We start from the raw sequence: 19,665 nt of genomic DNA, 5'->3' as shown, positions 1-19,665 counted from the left end.
GCTCTGTGATCCTCCTGGCCACAGGTCTCACCCACCACATCCCCCAGCCCAGCTTGCTGCTCTGCCATCCTCATGGCCACAGGTCTCACCCACCACATCCCCCAGCCCAGCTTGCTGCTCTGCCATCCTCATGGCCACAGGTCTCACCCACCACATCCCCCAGCCCTTCCTTTAGACTTCAGCCTTCAGCTGAGGGACCCACACAGACCAGGTGCTGTCCCTGCCATCAGATACTGACCCTTCCTCCTGCCACTTCTCTGTGAAAGACCCCAAAGCAGCCCGGGGGGAGAGGATGAGGTCAGCTCTCTGTGCAGGTGGGAGACCCAAATGAGCAGCAGAACTCACATAGGTTTCCCTCCCCCCAGCAGCATCACACTCCTGCCCCTCTGGCTTATTCTTGAGCCCTGGGGGAAGACTTCTCTTATACCTCCCCTGTTACCCACTGGGGAGGAGCTCCTCCAGGTGCCCAGCTTCTGGCCCTCCCCGAGGAAGCAGGCTCCTACCCCCCAGCATTAGCCAGGTGCTAACAAGATGAACCTGAAGACAAAAGCACTTTGATGGCACACACTAGAGACAGGAAAAGCTTCTTGCTACAGGGTTTGCAGAGGAGGGGATAAAAGGCTCTGCTCCTTCCTTAGAGATGGATGTTGAGACCTTGAATGCCAGCAGATGAAAAAAGGCAACCATCAAAGTTCAAACTATGGCTAAAAACCTCACATCTGAACTGATGCTGCCTAAAGCCAACTCGCAGCCCTGCTCCACAGCCCTGTCTGAGGACCTGTGCAATGAGACACCTCAGGGGACACCCTGAGAGAGGTCCTCGTGTCAGCTGGGAGGAGAGTGGAAGCTTGAAGGTGTTATGAGCATCACCATTCGGTATTGCAGCACCCTGGTGGCTGCAGCAGCACCAGCAGGGACCACCCCGCACAGTTACTAATGGCTGCAGCTTTACTTTCACCAGTAAAGCCTGACTTAATGAGAATGCTGTCTCCAGCCCTCATTATGGCTGCTCTGCTGAGAACAAAGGCCACCTGTGCCTCTGCCCAGCTCACAGGATGAGCTCAGACCTTCTCAAACCATGGTAGGGATTGGAAGGGACCTCTGGAGATCTGAGTCCACCTAGAGAAGGTCACACAGGAAACACATCTGGGTGGGTTTGGAATGCCTCCAGGAATGGAGACTCCACCACCTCTCCAGGCAGCCTGCTCCAGGGCTCTGCCACCTTCTAAGGAAACCCCATGAGGAGTGGTTGTAGCTCCAGACTGCCTGTCCCCACCATGGGCACCACTGCCCATGCCACCAACCATCCTCACCCATCACCCAGGGAGGGCACCAAGCATCCTTCTATCCCCCCACATCCCCCTCCCCCAACACCTCCCTGCACCCAGGCTGGAGGCATTTCTGCCCCCCAGGCACAGATGCATCTGCTAGGATTTGTCTCCACTGCAAAGAGGCTTTTGGCACTGGGGTAGCAGTAGGCTGAGAGGAAGCTCCGAGGTCTCTGTGCCCAGCTCGGAGGAGCTGAGCAGGCAGGGGAGGAGGCTTGTGAGAAGAGCTCAGACACAGCCTCTGGGCTGAGCATCTGTCAGCAAACACAACTGCTGCTGCCAGCAAGAGTTTACAAACAGCTTCCAGGGATCCAGGGGTGAGTGTACAGACACAGGAGGAGCAGAGGCAAGAGCAGGTTTGCACCATTAGTCACAGATTAATTATTCAACCCATTCCACAGAGGAAATGGGAATCCCTCAGGGCTGTGGCCTCGCTTTTCCAAAGCACCATTTCTAGAGTCCCCCTGCTGAAAGCACTGCTCTGGGCAGAGAAAGCCCCTTCCAGAGCCTGGGAATGACCTGCAGGCACTGAGCATCCCAGTCCAACCACTCACCCACACACTGATCAGGTCTGGTCCCAGTGCCACAGCAAAACTCCCTCCAGGCACAAACTGGAGCTGGTTGTTTTTTTTTTTCCCCCAGCAATATTCCAGCTGCTGGTACAGAGTCAGAGGAGCAGAGCCTGCTTCAGGAGCTGCCATCTCCGTGGCACAGCAAGCTGGAAATGCACTCTGCAGCTCATCCCCAGGCATTTGTGGGGCACACGACTGGTACCACGCTGGCTGCACACCTGGGCACACAAAGCACATGGCACAGCTGGGAATGGTGGCACTGCTGAGGGCACAGGGGAGGACAAAAGAGAGTCAAATGGCATCCAAAAGCCAGGATCCTTTTGCAAATGTCATGCTCAGATGATTCAGACACACAACAAAGATTCACAGAAGCCCAGCATGGTGGTGGCTGGAAGGGAGCTCTGCAGAGCAGCCAGCCCAAGCCCACCCTGCTACAGCAGGGCACCCACAGCAGCCTGTCCAGCAGCACAATGCCACGGAGGGGTTGGAAGCTCTCCAGACAAGGGAGACTCCACAAGCTCTCTGGGCAGCCTGCTCCAGGCCTCCAGTACCCTCACACCAAAGAAGTTTCCTCTTCTTTTCAGATGGAGCCTCCTGGATTCCAGTTTGTGCCCATTGCCTCTTGTCCTGGCATTGGATACCAATGAGAAGAGTCTGGCCCCATCCCCTTGCCCCCCAGCCTTTAGCTCTTGCTAAGGCAAGAGCTCAGCTCCCCTCTGGGGCTGCTCTTCTGCAGGCTCTCAGCCTTTGCTCCTGCCAGAGCTGCTCCAGGCCCATCAGCATCTTCCCAGCCTGCCCTGGACTCTCTCCAGGATCTCTCTTCCCTGTCCACCTGCAACTGGAGAGCCCAGAACGGGACCCAGGACTCCAGTTGTGGCCTCAGCAGTGCAGAGCAGGGGGGCAGGAGAACCTCCCTCGCCCTGCTGCCACCCTCCATCACGAAGCAGCCCTCCCTGACCTTCCCACCAGTGCCAGCTCCTCCAGCAGCGCCCAGCGGCGGGAGCCAGTCCCCAGGCAGAGCAGCAGCAGGGAGCCCAGGGGGGCTGAGCTGGTTGCTGTTGTTAACTCTGAATCAACTTCAACCTAAGGGAGAACTCTCAAGAGGTGATAAGTACTGTTCTGAGCGTAATTTGCACTTCTTTTAAATAGGATCCTCTCAAGATATTTTATGTCTTCAAAGGGAAATCACTTGAAAGTTAAGAGGAGAGTGAAAAATTCCCAGACTCTATTGATCATCAGCGGTGGTAACACATAAAGAGCCTCCAAGAGAGCTCCTTTGAAAAGCTGATACACTTCAGTGTTTACACACCAGGATCTCTTCCTCTGCCTGCTCTGCTCCTCAGTGACATTTTTCCCCTCCCAACCTACTTTCACAGAGAGGCTGCATTAAATTCAAACCTCCTTGGATGCCTCCTTCGGAGCCCAAGGTCCTGTTCACACCCATCCACAGTTCGATCTGTATAGATCCATAGGATGGGTTGGAAGAGACCTTCAAGCTCATCCAGTTCCAACCCCCTGCCATGGGCAGGGACACCTCCCACTAGCTCAGGTTGCTTAAGGCTTTATCCAACCTGGCCTTGACCACCTCCAGGGACATCCACAAGTGCCCTGGTCCTTATTCTCCCTGCATCTTATCTGAGTTACAGCAGGATGAGCTCCTCAAAGCCTTCATAGGGACATGGTCACCAGACTGGCAGCAGAGGGATGTCCCCAACTTCTTGGTCACTCGGAGTCCCAGGCTCTGCACACAACACAACAGAGCCTCCACTGCACTGAATGCAGCACTGTGCTAGCAGGAGGCAGGGGCTGGCTGGGCTGGGCTGTTGGCAGGCAGCAGCACTGCCTCCATTCCCTACCCTCCTCCCCCACCCTCCTCCCTGCGCGGCTGCAGCCCTGAAGGGTAATTATGCCTTCTCATTTGTCACTGGCTGTTCTACCTGTAACCCGAGGGGCTGGAGGGACCTGAGCTGGTGTCTTTTGTCACCTGATGAATGACACTCTGATGACAGGATCGTGTAGCCAGCTGGTACAGTAACAGAGGTGTCCACCAGCTGGGCACAGGGCTCGGCCGACCTGCAGCCTACCTGGGGCAGATGCCCACACTCCAGGGATGCTCTGCACCCATGCTTGCACTCATCCTTCCCCAGGGATGCTCTGCACCCATGCTTGCACTCATCCTTCCCCAGGGATGCTCTGCACCATGCCTGCACTCATCCTTCCCCAGGGATGCTCTGCACCCATGCTTGCACTCATCCTTCCCCAGGCATGCTCTGCACCATGCCTGCACTCATCCTTCCCCAGGCATGCTCTGCACCATGCTTGCACTCATCCTTCCCCAGGCATGCTCTGCACCATGCCTGCACTCATCCTTCCCCAGGCATGCTCTGCACCCATGCCTGCACTCATCCTTCCCCAGGCATGCTCTGCACCATGCCTGCACTCATCCTTCCCCAGGGATGCTCTGCACCTATGCCTGCACTCATCCTTCCCCAGGCATGCTCTGCACCCATGCCTGCACTCATCCTTCCCCAGGGATGCTCTGCACCCTTGCCTATGCTCATCCATTTCTCCTTCTGCCTCCCTTGTTCCTGCACCCAGCTCAGCCCAAAGCAGCAGCAGTAAACAGGCACTAACATCTCAATTTCGTTTCCATCAACCCCACTCCAGCAACTCTTTAACCCCACACTGCATGAAGGCAGCCAACATGCAAGGAATATCTTCACCATTTGTTCCTGCAAGCACCTCCAGGGGACCTCCTTTGCAGGGATGCAGGGGGGAATGGCCTCACTTAAACTGCAACCGGCAGGGGCTGGGAGCTAAGGCATCCATTTCCCAGCCCTGGCACCTCTCATCTTCCCAGCCAGCCTCATTTCCAGGGCTTCTTTTTGTAAGGTAAACTTCAAAGCCCGTCTGGTACATCCAACAGAATTAACTCCCCTCATTCAGACGCCTGTTAACAAGCTGCTAAAAGGCATAATCCTCGCATAGGAGCAGGCAGTGGCAGTCCTCTGCTGGATGTTCCTTAAGAAATCCTCGGGAAAAGTAAGGATTTTTATCCCACAGATACAAATCTGCTGCCTTCCCTTCCTGGGTTTTACTCAGAAGGAAAAGATTATGCAAACCCTTGAAATACAGCAACACAAACCACAGCCTCCCCCCCAGCACTGCAAAGTGCCTTTGAAAGTTGACTTAATTCCCTGTTCCTGGAGAAGGTGCAGCTGCTAAAGAGCTGTTTGCTGTAAGGCTCTGTGTGAAATTCAGTCCACTTCCAGGTTGGAACTCGGGGTTTTGTTTTCCTCAGCAAAAAAAAACAAACCAAAAAGCCCAGAACCAGTTTGCAGCAAGCTAAATCTGGAATGCTTCTTGAGTCTCAGAGCATCTCAGGATCTGTGTGCTCTCGGGAGAAAAGCCTCTAGGCAGCCTGCTCCAGTGGAGGATGCTCCTGCTTGCTGCAGAGGGGTTGGGCTGGATGACCTTGGAGGTCACTTCCAACCCAGACTGTTCTGTGCCTCTGTGCCTCTGTGATCCTCTATTATTTTATGCCTCCTTGCCTCTGTCTATGCTAAGGCAGGGAAATGTTTGCCAAGGTCAATACAGGGCCCACAGTCCCCACCTGAACACAGCAGCTCGGTGAGGGTGGGGGGGACTCTCCAGCTGGACACCCCCCCCCCCAGCTTCCTCCCCTCAGTGTCCCCTGAGGCAGAGCCCATCACAACAGCAGCAGCTCCTGGCCAGCCCCAGCCTTCTGTCTGAGAATAAGGCTCTGGGGAGACCTTAAAGCAGCTTTCCAGTGTCTGAAGAGGGCTACAGGTTTGTAACACCTCAGGTCTGTGCCACAGCCTGGCTCAGGCTGCTGGATACCCAAAGTGGGCAGTGCAGCCACACTCTAGGTGCCAGTGATGTTATCAGGCAGCATCAGAGGTGCCCTGAATATTTCTGTGCTCTTTAACTCAGCTAACATCTGACCAGCAAGAGGCCTATTTTCAGCTGGCAGTGCTGGCAGATTTCCCCTGCTGTATTTTTGTACCACAAACCACTTTAGAATGTAGGTCTTGCATGGGCAATCTTTCACCTGCTGCACCAGGTCCACTCACCCCCCATCGAGGGCTGCCCTTGGCACAGCCCAGCACAGAATTGCTTCTCACTGCTACCTTCCACAAAGGAAAGAGGAAGGCTGAGCATGAGCCAGAAATGTGTTCATGTGGGCAAGAAGGCCAATGCCATTCCTGGGTGGGTTAGAAGGGCTGTGGTTAGTAGGCCAAGAGAGGTTCTTCTGCCCCTCTACTCTGCCCTGCTGAGGCTGCATCTGCAGTACTGTGTCCACTTCTAGGCCACTCAGTTCAAGAAGGACACAGAACTGCTGGAGAGAGTCCAGCACAGAGCCACAAAGATGATGAAGGGAATGGAACAGCTCTGTTAGGAGGAGAGGCTGAGGGAGCTGGGGCTGGGAGCTTGGAGAGGAGGAGCTGAGAGGTGACCTCAGCAGTGGTTATAAATGTGCCAGGAGGATGGAGCCAGGCCAGCACCAGGACAAGGGGCACTGGGTGGAAGCTGAGGCATAGGAGAGCACAGAGGTCCTGAGATGCTCTGAGACTCAAGAAGCATTCCAGATTTAGCTTGCTGCAAACTGGTCCTGGGCTTTTTGCTGGTACCACAGGAGAAAATAAACCCAAGTTCCAAACTGGAATTTCACCCAGAGGAAGTTTTTCCCCTGTGAGGGTGACAGAAGCCTGGCACAGGCTGCCCAGGGGGGTTGTGGAGTCTCCTTCTCTGAAGATATTCAAAACCTGTCTGGATGCATTCCTGTGGGATCTGGTCTAGGTGATCCTGCTCTGCAGGGGGTTGGACTGGGTAAGCTTTCGAGGTCCCTTTCCAGCCCCTGACATTCTGTGAGTCTGGGAGGTTGGTTCTGCTTGGTCCTCTGTCCACCACATCCTTGTGCCAGGGAGCACCTGAGGCTGGATGGCTTCTTGTTAGGTGTAATGAAGCTCATCAGAGGACATGTTCCAAGCCCCTGCATGCATGTCCAGCTTACGTTCTGCACTCTGCAGTTAACGACTCAATAACACCAGCCTGAGATCCTGCTGTTAAGGGGCAGATTGTATCTGCAATTACCCTGTGTGCCACATAAAAGTCCCACTACCATTTTAATGACTGTCTGAAGGAGCTTTCAGCTCCTTTTTGGCAAACCTTGCATGCTTCCCCCTTTAATTAGAAGATATCTCACTAAATATTGATAGCATTAAGCCATGGTCACACTCCTGTAGATCTGAAATGGTTTGGCTGCTATCTGCTGGGAACCTCATCAACAGCTCTCACCCCAGCCCTGGAATATGGGAAAGAGCTAAATGAATAATTCACTGTGAACCAGTCCTTTATAAATGTAGGCTCCTTTTACTGCCTGACAAATGGCTGTGAACTGGGCCAATTTCTCCACGTTCATTTGTTTATTGGGATGTGAGTGAGGAATTCCACTGCCAGTTTACAGAGCTGCTGACTGACCACAGGCGTAATGACCTGATTAGTGTTTATAAAGATCTAAAGGGTGAGTGTCAGGGGGAAGCAGCCAGGCTATGCTCAGGGGTGTCCATCCCTCTACACTTTGGCCACAGCAACCCCAAGCAGTGCTACAGGCTGGGCACAGAGTGGCTGAGAGCAGCCAGGCAGAGAGGGAGCTGGGGGTGCTGGCAGAGAGGAGCTGCAGAGGAGGCAGCAGTGCCCAGGTGGGCAGCAGAGCCAATGGCATCCTGGGCTGGCTGAGGAGCAGTGTGGGCAGCAGGACAAGGGAGCTGCTTCTGCCCCTGTGCTCAGCACTGCTCAGGCCACCCCTTGAGTGCTGTGTCCAGTTCTGGGCTACTCAGTTCAAGAGAGATGTTGAGGTGCTGGAAGGTGTTTGGAGAAGGGCAGCAAGGCTGGGGAGGGGCCTGGAGCACAGCCCTGTGAGGAGAGGCTGAGGGAGCTGGGGGGGTGCAGCCTGCAGCAGAGGAGGCTCAGGGCAGAGCTGATTGCTGCCTGCAGCTGCCTGCAGGGAGGCTGTAGCCAGGTGGGGTTGGGCTCTGCTGCCAGGCAGCCAGCAACAGAAGAAGGGGACACAGCTTGAAGCTGTGGCAGGGCAGGTTGAGGCTGGATGTTAGGAGGAAGTTGTTGGCAGAGAGAGTGATTGGCATTGGAATGGGCTGCCCAGGGAGGTGGTGGAGTGGCTGTGGCTGGAGGTGTTGCAGCCAAGCCTGGCTGGGGCACTTAGTGCCATGGTCTGGTTGGTTGGGCAGGGCTGGGTGCTAGGTTGGGCTGGCTGAGCTTGGAGCTCTCTTCCAACCTGCTTGATTCTACGATTCTATGAGGACAAGGGGCTATGGGGGCAAGCTGGAGCAGAGGAGGTTCCACAGGAGCAGAAGGCAAAACTTTGTCACTGTGAGGGTGCTGGAGCCCTGGAGCAGGCTGCTCAGAGAGGTTGTGGAGTCTCCTTCTCTGGACACTCTCAGAATCCACCTGGATGTGTTCCTATGTGACCTACCCTGGGTGATCCTGGTCTGGCAGGGGGACTGAACTGAATGAACCTCCAAGACCCCTTCCAACCCTTCGGTGACTGTGACCTCAGCCAGGAGCCTTTTGCACCCAGCTCTCCAATTCCTCCATCCACCAGGAAACAGCCCCAGCAGCCACTCCCTTGCCCTACCTGCACCTCAGGAGCTCCCAGCAGAAAGCAGCAGTGGCGAGCTGCTGGAGATCTGCTGTCAGTGGATGATTTTCTTTTTCCTTAGGAATGAACATTTGAATAACTAACAAGGCAATTACTGCTGCTGATGCACGGAGGCCTCGGAGAGTTGATTGAAAATTACTTCCAGTTACTTAACTTTGCAGCTCCTCTAATCTGGGTACCTGATCAGCTGTGCCTGTGAGCCCGAAAATGATGTTAACAAAGAGCCAACAATTCCCAGAGCAGCTGAGTAAGGAAGGGACTTGAGCTGTACCCACGTTTTCTGAGCGGAGCTTTTTAGCCGGGCAGCCTCCGTCGATGGGGTGCAGCATGTAGTAGAGGCGAACCTTGCTGGCATGCTTCCGACTCTGCAGCAGGGACACACAACAGGAGAGAGCAGGTGAAGGGGCAAGAAGCAAGAGGCTCTGCTGCTGCGTGCACAGCACCAACCTGCAGCTTGGGGAGAGGCCTGGAGCGCAGCCCTGGGAGGAGAGGCTGAGGGAGCTGGGGGGGTGCAGGCTGCAGCAGAGGAGGCTCAGGGCAGAGCTCATTGCTGTCTGCAGCTGCCTGCAGGGAGGCTGTAGCCAGGTGGGGTTAGGCTCTGCTGCCAGGCAAGCAGCAACAGAACAAGGGGACACAGCCTGAAGCTGTGCCAGGGCAGGTTGAGGCTGGATGTTAGGAGGAAGTTGTTGTCAGAGAGAGTGATTGGCATTGGAATGGGCTGCCCAGGGAGGTGGTGGAGTCACTGTGCCTGGAGGTATCACAGTATCACAGTATCACCAAGGCTGGAAGAGACCTCACAGATCATCAAGTCCAACCCTTTAGCACAGAGCTCAAGGCCAGACCATGGCACCAAGTGCCACGTCCAGTCCTGCCTTGAACAGCTCCAGGGACGGCGACTCCACCACCTCCCCGGGCAGCCCAGGGTGTTGCAGCCAAGTCTGGCTGGGGCATTTAGTGCCATGGTCTGGTTGCTTGACCAGGGCTGGGTGCTAGGTTGGACTGGCTGAGCTTGGAGCTCTCTGCCAACCTGCTTGGTTCTCTGATTCTGTGCCTGCTGTGGAAATTGGCAGTGCCAAGGGTTCACCTGCATCTCGCAGCCACACTGCTGCTGCCACCCAGACACAGTCAGGCATCTCCCACACAACCCCGGGCATGGGGATTCCACCACCTCCCTGGGCAGTCTGTGCCAGTCCCTGACCACTCTGGCAGCAAAGACATTTTTCCAACCCAACCCTCTGCTGGCCATTTCCTCTCCCTCTATCACCTGACACCCTGGAGGTGCTCAAGACAGGATTGCATGGGGCACTTTGTGCCATGTCTGGTTGACTGGATAGGGCTGGGTGCTAGGTTGGACTGGATGAGCTCAGAGCTCTCTTCCAACCCTGCTGATTCTATGATGCTCTGATCTATGAGGGAGCAGAGTCCAACCCCCACCTGGCTCCAGCCTCCTCAGGGAGATGCAGAGAGCAATGAGGTCTCCTCTCAGCCTCCTCTTCTCCAGGCTGCACACCCCCAACTCTCTCAGCTGCTCCTCCCCAGCCCTGCTCTCCAGACCCTTCCCCAGCTTTGCTGCCCTTCTCTGGACCTGTTCCTGCTGCTCAATGTCACTCTTGGGAGTTAGGAGCTCAAAGCTAACCTCAAGGTGTGGCCTCACCAGTGCCAAGTAGGGAGGGAAAATCACACCCCTAGACCTGCTGGCCACTCCACTGCTGATGCAAGCCAGGATGCCATTGGCCTTCTTGGCCACCTGAGCACACTGTTGGCTGCTGCTCAGCTGGATGCTCAGCCAGAGCTCCCCTGCATGTGAGGACAAGCAGAGACAGGGACATGCCCTGGTCACAACAGCACCAACTGCCAAGGTAACCCTTGGGAATTGCAGAAGGTAAAGGGAGGTTTTAAAGCCTCCCCTGCAGCAGCACAAACCCTCAGCACACCAACACCCAGCCAGCTCTGGTCTGCAGTGGATTGGGAGTGGAGGAGAGGACTGCAACTACAAAATAGCTCTATGAGGCCTTGAGCAACCTGAGCTGGTGGGAGGTGTCCTTGCACATGGCAGGGGGTTGGAGCTGGCTCAGCTTTGAGGTCCCTTCCAACCCAACCCATTACAGGCTCAGAGGATGTTAGGGGTTGGAAGGGACCCAAAGAGATCATCCAGTCCAAGCCCCCTGCCACAGCAGGACAATTCTATCTAACACAGAGCACAGAGGAACACATCCAGACAGGCCTGGAAAGGCTCCACAGAAGGAGACTCCACAACCTCTCTGGGCAGCCTGTGCCAGGGCTCCGGGACCCTTCCAGGCAAGAAGTTCCCCCTTGTGTAGAGGCAGAACCTCTTTTGCTGCAGCTTACACCCATTGCTCCTTGTCCTGTCCCAGGGAGCAGTGAGCAGAGCCTGTCCCCCCCTCCTGGCAGCCCTCAGATACTTACAAACATTTATCAGATCCCCTCTCAGTCTTCTCCTCTCAGACTAAGCAGCCCCAGGGCCCTCAATCTCTCCTCATCAGCCATGCCCTCCAGTCCCCTCATCATCCTCACAGCCCTCTGCTGGACCCTCTCCAGCAGATCCCTGTCCCTCTTCAGCCCCAAACTGAAGGCAGCAATCAAGATGAGGTCTCCCCAGGACAGAGTAGAGGGGGAGAAGAACCTCCCTTGATCTGCTGGACACACTCTGCCTCATACAGCCCAGGCTCCCATTGGCCTTCTTGGCCAGCAGGGCACATTGCTGTGCCATGGTTAATTTGTTCTCCACCAGGACCCCCATTCTGGGCTCCCAGAGCCCTGACAGTCTGCAGCAGCTATTCTTATGCAAATGTTTTCCCTGCATCTCCATTTCTGATTGCCTCACAGAGCTCTGGCACCACAATATTATAATTTCAGATCACAGATTTGCAATTTTAAAATATTAAATTATCATTCAGCAAGTTCTGGAACATTCCTTTTGCTTTTTTTTCCCCTCCCCTCCCCCCCCCCCCCCCCTTATTTTTTTTTCCCTGTGGTGTGAACTCCAGGAGCTAAATTTGCAGGGAGCTATATTTGTATGCAGAAATGTGCCTGTGCACTAGAGTGGGGGTTTGAATGGAGCCAATCAGTCAAGAGATATCACATCAAGTGTCCTGCCCTGACTTGTCCCCCTGCATATGCATGGGGAAGCTGTGACCTGCTGCAGGCAGAGCACAGGAAACCCCCACAGCTTCAGCTCCTCCCCCCCGATTAGCAGTGATGGCACAATTAAGAAGTGACAAAATAAGTGTTGGAAATGCAAAGGGCAGATGCATGAAGTCAGAGCTTGCTGCCACTCCTCATCTCTGCCCCAAGGGAAGCCTCAGCTGGTGGCACCTCGTGGAGGTTTGCACTCTGAGAAGCTCCTGCCCAGGGCAGAGAGGACAGGAATAGGTTGCCCAGAGAGGTGGTGGAGTCACTGTCACTGGAGAAGTTCACTCAGTGTGCACCTGGGGGCATGAGTTAGTGTCCATGGTGGTGTTGGAGGATCTTAGAATCATAGAATGAACCAGGTTGGAAGAGACCTCCAAGATCATCCAGTCCAACCTAGCACCCAGCCCTGGCCAATCAACCAGACCATGGCACTAAGTCATAGAATCACAGAATCAGTCAGGGTGGGAAGGGACCACAAGGATCATCTGTTCAAATCCCCCTGCCATGGGCAGGGACACCCAGCCCTAGATCAGGCTGGCCAGAGCTCCATCCAGTCTGGCCTCAAACGCCTCCAGGGACCCACCACCTCCCTGGGCAGCCCATTCCAATGCCAATCACTCTCTCTGCCAACAACTTCCTCCTCACATCCAGCCTCAACCTGCCCTGGCACAGCTTCAGGCTGAGTCCCCTTGTTCTGCCTCTGGCTGCCTGGCAGCAGAGCCCAACCCCACCTGGCTACAGCCTCCCTGCAGGGAGTTGCAGACACCAGTGAGGTCTGCCCTGAGCCTCCTCTTCATCTGCTTGTTCACTGCTCTGCTGGCAGCATCATGCTTTTGGTCAGTTTGCCCTTCCTTTGGCTCTCCCACCTCTGGATCCTGTTGTCCAGCCAAAGCCCAGAGACCCAGCAGGGACACAGGACAGGGACCCAGGCATGGGAGATGAAGAAAGGAACTGCAAAGGCAGCCCTTGTTCTGTTCTGGTTGCCTGGCAGAAGAGACCAGCCCCCACCCTATCTTAGAGGGCTTTGCCAACCCAAACAATTCCATGATTCTGGGGAGCTGCAGGGCTAACTCAGGAAGAATTCTTGAGTTGTTGGAATTACTACCACAGTTCCTTGCCCCACATCCTATGGATGGGGGAAAGTCCAAGCCACCATCAAGAGGACACGGCCACAGCTCCTCAGCTGAAGTCCTTCCCTGAGTATTTGCAGCCCTCCAGCAGCCAGCCTCAAGCCATCCCCTCCACAGTCCCCAGGCTCTTCCCTCTGGAGAGCTCATCCAGCAGCACATCAGGATGCCAGCCCAGCACACAGCCACAGCCTGCTGGACTGGGAGGCTGAAATGTTTGTGAGGCTTTGGGTTTTGTTTTGTGAGGGGGAAAGGTGAGATTTTAACAGTAATCATTTTTAATGTTCTCTTCCCTGGCACTCAGCTGGGCCATAAATGATGTCCAAATGTCAGCATTAAAAGGCAGCAAAGCTTCAGCCTCCTGTAAAACAGCTCTCACCTTCACTGATGCATTCCTTAGGATTTATGAAAGCTAAGGAAAAGGAATAACTTCTCTTTGGCATAATTTAAAACTCTGTGGCTCCTGATGCAGCTTTATTATCCTCTGGTTAGAAAAGCAGAGCTTAAAATCCTCCCTGGCCTTTGCAGGCAGGCAGGGAGCATCCCATCCCCACCCGGGGAGCAGAAGCAGCAGCAGTGCCCATTTGTCACCCATCTTCTCTCTGGAATTTTCTCCATTTCCATGGGCATTTCTCACCCCAACACCAAAGCAAGAGCAAAGTGATTATTCTTAGTCTGCTGCCCTCAAACAGCCTCCCCAGGTTAGCTTTTCCCCTCCGCAAAGCAACTTGGAATCTGCAGCTCCGAGGTGTGAGAGGAAGGAGTGCCAGGGAGGGGGTGGCATAGCCCCGTGGGCAGAAGGGGACCTGCTGCCCTCCTGGGCTCCAGCCAGACTCCACCACCCTGTAAGAGCATCACAGGCTCACAGAATGCATCAGGTAGGAGGGGACCCTGCAAGATCACCTTGTGCAACCCCCCTGCAGTCAGCAGGGACATCTCTGACTAGAGCAGGCTGAACAGCCCCAACCCTCCCAGCCTGTCCCTGCAGGAGAGCTGCTCCAGCCCTCTGCTGTCTTCGTGGCCTCCTCTGGACCTGCTCCACATCCAGCTCCCATTTTGATCCATCTCACCACAAGCCCCAACCTTAGAAAAGACCAAACCTTGATGGCTCCCTAAACTCACAGTCTGGCCAAGAACACTGCCTCTGGAGATCCCTGCCTGGCCAGCAGCAGCCACCACGATGCTTAGAGGAGAAGACAATTCCATACCTCTGTGATTCTGTGTCCCAGTCCCTCACTGCTGTTCAGCAATGATGGTGGTGAGCAACCCTCCCTGAACCACAGCAAGCAGGGCTGCAGCCCCCTCAAACCAGCTTGCCCCTGGCTCCCAGAGCCATTCCACTGCTCCACTGCCCCCTGTGCTGTGTTGCTGCTCTCAGGATGCCCCAAGAGAATATTTTCCTTCCATGCCTGTGATATTTCTTTTGCAGCTTTACAAAGTGTTAGGCCAAAGGCATTTTCCCTTAAATCCTCTGTCTCCAGCATCTGGGAAGAACCCTTGTGGAAAGCAAGAACTCAGCACTCAGTGTTTAAAAGCATCCTCCTGTGCAGGCAGGGGGAAGCTCAGAGCCTGTTCTCACATAGCAACTGCAGCCCTCTGCACTGCCAGCTTCTGTGCTATTGTAAGGAAGGTCATCAATAAAGGGAATAAATGGATCATTTCTATCTATATCAAATCTATTTTAACACAGAGTTTTGTGGCAGAGGCAGCAGAGTGCCTGCAATTCCACCCTAAAACATGAAAGGGCAAAGCAGAGCTAAATTGTGCTATGAAATGCAATTTGGTTTTGCATAAGTCAGGGTTTGTAGCACAGTCCTGCCTGGAGAGAGCAGCAGCACAGCACAGGGGGCAGTGGAGCAGTGGAATGGCTCTGGGAGCCAGGGGCAAGCTGGTTTGAGGGGGCTGCAGCCCTGCTTGCTGTGGTTCAGGGAGGGTTTGCTCACCCCCATCATTGCTGAACAGCAGTGAGGGACTGGGACACAGAATCACAGAGGTATGGAATTGTCTTCTGCCTCCCCGGGCAGCCCATTCCAGCAGCCAATGACTCTCTCAGTGAAGAACTTTCTCCTCACCTCCAAGCCATTTGGGTTAGAAGCAGTTCTCTGATCTTGAAGGTCTTTTCCATGCTGACTGATTCTGAGCTGCTGCAGAATGCCAGATCCATCCCTCCCCTGAGGAGAGGCAACCCAGCCCTGCTCCACAGCTGTGGTGGGACTCTGAGCTCTGGGTGAGTTTTGGATCTGATGACCTCACAAGGTCCCTTCCACCTTGGTGGTTCCACGGAGGGCTGGCAGTGAGCACACAGAGTGAGCTCAGCTCTCCTCCAGCACTCCCTTGCGAGTTCACTGAGTCCTCCCGACCCAGCCCCCAGCACTCCAAGCCTCACAACCGCTGCCTGAACCAACTCCCACATCTCTGCTGGGACAGAGCCGGTTCATCCCTCACCCTGTGACACAGAACCACCTCCTGCTCTTTTGTTAGCAGAGGCCAGAAGCATTTTCAGCCAAAGCTTTGCCTCTGCCTCCCACAGCAGCAGCAGCAAACCCCACAGCTGAGCTCCCTGCAGAGACAAACTGCCGTCTGTTATTCCAGACGCCGCTGGGTGCCAAAGGCCTTTTGCTGCCTTTGTCATTTCTGCAAAGCCTTCTTTATAATTTATGCTCATTTCCACTCCCTTCCCTCCCCACCCCCACCCCCACCCCTTTTTTTTTTTCCCCTTCCTGAGTTATTTTTTTAAAAAGCATCTCCCCCTGCCTGGGACTTTTCAGGCACACAAACAGGAGGTTCTCATTCCCCAGAGGAATGCAGCTGAATTTTCACACCACTGCCCCCCAGGGAACTGGTTTCAAAGCCCCAGGTAGAGATGTCACTGCCTTGGACACTGCTTACATCCAAAGGCAATTTGTGATCACCATTGCCCTTCTTCCTCCACCCAAAGAGTGGCTGGCAATGGCTCCATGGGCAAGTGCAGGCAGTGACAAGCAGAGTCCCTCAGGGATCAGTCCTGGCACCAGTCTGGTTCAACATCTCTGTGGGTGCCATGGGCAGAGGCACTGAGTGCAGCCTCAGCAAGTTTGCTGCCCACACCAAGCTGTGTGGTGCAGCAGCCAGGCTGGAGGGCAGGGATCCAGCCAGAGGGACCTGCACAGGCTGCAGAGGTGGGCACAAGCCAAGCTCAGGAGGTTCAACAAGACCAAGGGCAAGGTCCTGCAGCTGGGTCAAGGCTAAGCCAAGCACAACTCCAGGCTGAGCAGTGAGTGGCTGGAGAGTAGCCCTGAGGAGAGGGACTTGGTGCTGCTGGAGGAGAAGCTCAGCAGGACCCAGCAGTGTGCACTTGCAGCCCAGAAAGCCAAGCAGAGCCTGGGCTGCAGCAGCAGCAGTGTGGCCAGCAGGGCCAGGGAGGGGATTCTCCTCCTCTGCTGTGCTCTGCTCAGACCCCACCTGGAGTACTGCATCCAGTTCTGGAGCCCCTGGGACAAGAGGGCTGTGGAGATGCTGGAGAGTGTCCAGAGCAGGGCCAGGAGGATGCTCAGAGGCTGCAGCAGCTCTGCTGTGAGCACAGACTGAAAGAGTTGGGGCTGTGCAGGCTGGAGCAGAGGAGGCTCCCAGGTGACCTTCTTGTGGCCTTCCAGCATCTGAAGGGGGCTCCAAAAAAGCTGGGGAGGGACTTCTGAGGCTGTGGGGGAGTGGCAGGAGTGGGGGGAATGGAGCAAAGGTGGAGGTGGGGAGAGTGAGGCTGGAGGTGAGGAGGAAGTTGTTGAGCAGGAGAGTGGTGAGAGGCTGGAATGGGTTGCCCAGGGAGGTGGTTGAGGCCCCATGGCTGGAGGTGTTTGAGGCCAGGCTGGCTGAGGCTGTGTGCAGCCTGCTCTAGGGTAGGGTGTCCCTGGGCATGGCAGGGGGTTGGGACTGGCTGCTCCTTGTGGTCCCTACCACCCCTGACTGATTCTATGATTCTTTGATTCCAGTCATCACAGTCCCTTTTAAGCAGCTCCTCCCCAGCCTTCCTGCAGGTCCCCTTTAGATATTGAAAGGCAGCTCTAAGGTCACGCTGGAGCCTTCTCTTCTCCAGGCTGAACAGCCCCAACTCTCCCAGCCTGTGTTCATAGAAGTGCTCCAGCCCTCTCATCATCCCCATGGCCTCCTTTGGACCCACTCTATCAGGTCCACACCCCTCTTGTGTTGGCGATTCCATAGCTGGACACAGCTCTGCAGCTGAGGTCTCAGAGCAGAGGGGCAGATGCCCTCTCTCCACCTGCTGCCCACTCTGCTTTTGATGTGTGTGGCTTTAATTCCACAGAGGCTCAATGTGACATCCCCTGTGCCTCCTCACCACTGCTAGCCCCAGAGTCTCATTTTACTGCTGCTCTGGAGGTACCTTTGAGCTCCAGCTATTTCCAGCCAGAAATGGGGCTCTGCACAGAGGTACCTTGGAAAGGAGCTGTGTGATAGGGCTCTATCTGCTCTGCTGCTGCTGCTGTTCAGTGATAGATTTTGACACTGGGAGTGCATTAAAAATAATGTTTAGCCATTAATGTTGACAACAGAGTGGGAACAGGGAGCCTTGTAAAGTACCATTTCATCTACACTGGTCTCCTGAAGCACAGCATGATCCAGCAGCTGAGGCTGCCTGGGTGAGCCTACCCTCACTGTGTGCAGAGAAGGGATGAGGCAGCACAAACTCCTCACCATAAAGCAGGTGCAGGCTGTGGCAGCCCTAACCTCCATGTATTTTAATTGCTGCTCTTAGCACAACATGAGCTGGGGACCAAAGCAGGCTGCAGGTCTGTGTGTGCAGTCCCCAGCCCTGGAGGTGTCCAATAAACTCGAGGCCAAGGCACTTGGGGATATGGTTTGATGGCCACGGTGGTCTTGGGTTGATGGTTGGACTGGATGATCTTAGAGGGCTTTTCCAAGCCAAGCAATTCTAGGATTCCATGCAAAAGCAGAGGAGCAGCTTTGCAACTGAACCACAAAAGAGCTTTCCTCAACCTTTCTTTTTTTCCTGCTGGCAAAGCTCAGCACAATCTGCAGAGGAACAGCAACCTCTGAGCTGCCACCACACACCGCACAGCACAGGAACACCACAGCAGAGCAGACTCCCAGCATTCTGAGGGAAGACGAGGGAACAACAGGTAGGACATCCCCTCCTCCCCCACCCTCTGAAGTGCTTCCACTTTACTGTCCCCAGGCATGCCAAAGCCTGGCAGGTAGGTAGCAGAGCGCAGGAGGAGAGCACTGCCAAGCGCTGCGCTCCCTTTGCTAAGGCACAGCCAACACTGCCAGAACCTGACACACGAGAGCCCAGACACATCCTTCTGCTCCTCCTGCTCCTCCAGCCTGGAAGCACCTGCAGCACCTCGTGCAGGGAGCTGGCACCAGGCACAGAATATTCCAGCTCCTTGTGTTCCAGGGCAGCATTTATTTTGTTAAATAGAGAATGTGCTCTGCCACCGCATTAATATTTCAGGCGCAGGATTGCCTTTCTAAGCACACACTTCTTGGTCCTTAAGGCTCTAATGTGCCAATAGCAAAAGCCATGGTTATTATTCCTTCAGACAAGCCATCATTTGATGCAGTTTTCCAAAGAGGGACAGCCCAACTGGAAGCAGATTAACCCCAGCACTGCTCCAGCCCCTTGCAGACAGAGAGTATTGACGAGGCTGTCGATAGCGCTCAGCTGCTCCGCGCCGGAGACAGGCTGAGACGTTCCGGAGAGCACTCGGCGCTGGGTCAGAGCCAAAGGCCATGGCACTGGATTTGTTCTCCCCAGTTTCTTCTGCAGTTCAATGTTACCACACCTGGCCTCTGCTCCCTCTGGCTGCTCAGGCTCTGCAGCCAGCATTTAAGCCTCATTCCTTCAGAGAGGCACAGAACTGTGCTTGGAAGAGACCTTTGCGATTGGCAAAGCCCTTGCTTGGAGCTCACAGTCCCACTGCTGCTGCTGCTGAGCCACTGCCACTGAACCACCTCCCTCAACACCACCTTAAGAGCAGCAAGTCCAACCATAACCTAACATCCCTCTGGACACAACTGTTAGACTAAGTCCCTAAGCTCTTCATCCAAACATCTTTTAAACACCTCCAGGGATGGGGACTCCACCACCTCCCCAGGCAGCCTGTTCCAGTGCCTCAGAACCCTTCCTGGGAAGGCATTTTCCCTAATATCCAACCTGAACCTCCCTTGGCACAACTTGAGGCTGCTTCCTCTTGTCCTATCACTTCTTGCATGCAAGAAGAAACCAACCCCACCTGGCTCCAACACTCTTTGGGGTGGTCCTAGAGGGCAATGAGGTCTCCCCTCAGCCTCCTCTTCTGAAGACTAAGAAGGTGAAGCAACATCCCACACAGGGAAGCAACATCCCACAAGGTGAAACAACATCCCACAAGGTAAACCAACATCCCACAAGGTGAACCAACGTTCCCAAGCTCTTCATCCTACAGCCTCAGCCCTTAATTCTTTCATTTTAAGCAACAAGGAAAAGCAAATCACCATCTGAACACCTGAAGCAATAAAGATTACGATGGAGAAAAGTGTTATAGCAGCTTAAGGAACAAATGTGGTGATGAATATGCAGCTCAGGGTGAAATCTGAGAGCAGCTTTGCATATGTGGCAATTTTCCTGCAGGGTTTTTCAAGGAGAAGCTTGAAAATAAATGGTAACATCTTCCTAATGGCTGCAAACACTTCCACGGAGAGAGGAGGACTCGGAGCTAACCAAGAGAGCTTTTAAATGTGCAGAGCAGCTCACTCAAGTGATTGGTAAAACCTCTCTCAAAGACAGGGCT

The 19,665-nt window shown here is 54.7% G+C and overlaps 1 protein-coding gene across 3 annotated transcripts in view; it reads right to left on the bottom strand.

The window, feature by feature from the left end:
• Positions 1-19,665, bottom strand: part of ZMAT4 (zinc finger matrin-type 4) — a 75,085-nt gene that overhangs the window by 30,606 nt on the left and 24,814 nt on the right. For 2 of the 3 annotated variants that reach the window (XM_064175749.1, XM_064175747.1), the window contains exon 3: positions 8,876-8,965. The exons of the other annotated variant lie outside the window; for it this stretch is intronic. In XM_064175749.1, the coding sequence (XP_064031819.1) occupies positions 8,876-8,965 (90 nt within the window). The remainder of the gene's footprint in view (positions 1-8,875; positions 8,966-19,665) is intronic. 3 annotated transcript variants of the gene reach the window in all.

Source organism: Pogoniulus pusillus, chromosome 42 (genome assembly GCF_015220805.1).
Source record: "Pogoniulus pusillus isolate bPogPus1 chromosome 42, bPogPus1.pri, whole genome shotgun sequence".
Classification (NCBI taxonomy): Eukaryota; Metazoa; Chordata; class Aves; order Piciformes; family Lybiidae; genus Pogoniulus; species Pogoniulus pusillus.
This window is presented reverse-complemented; position numbering and strand designations above follow the sequence as displayed.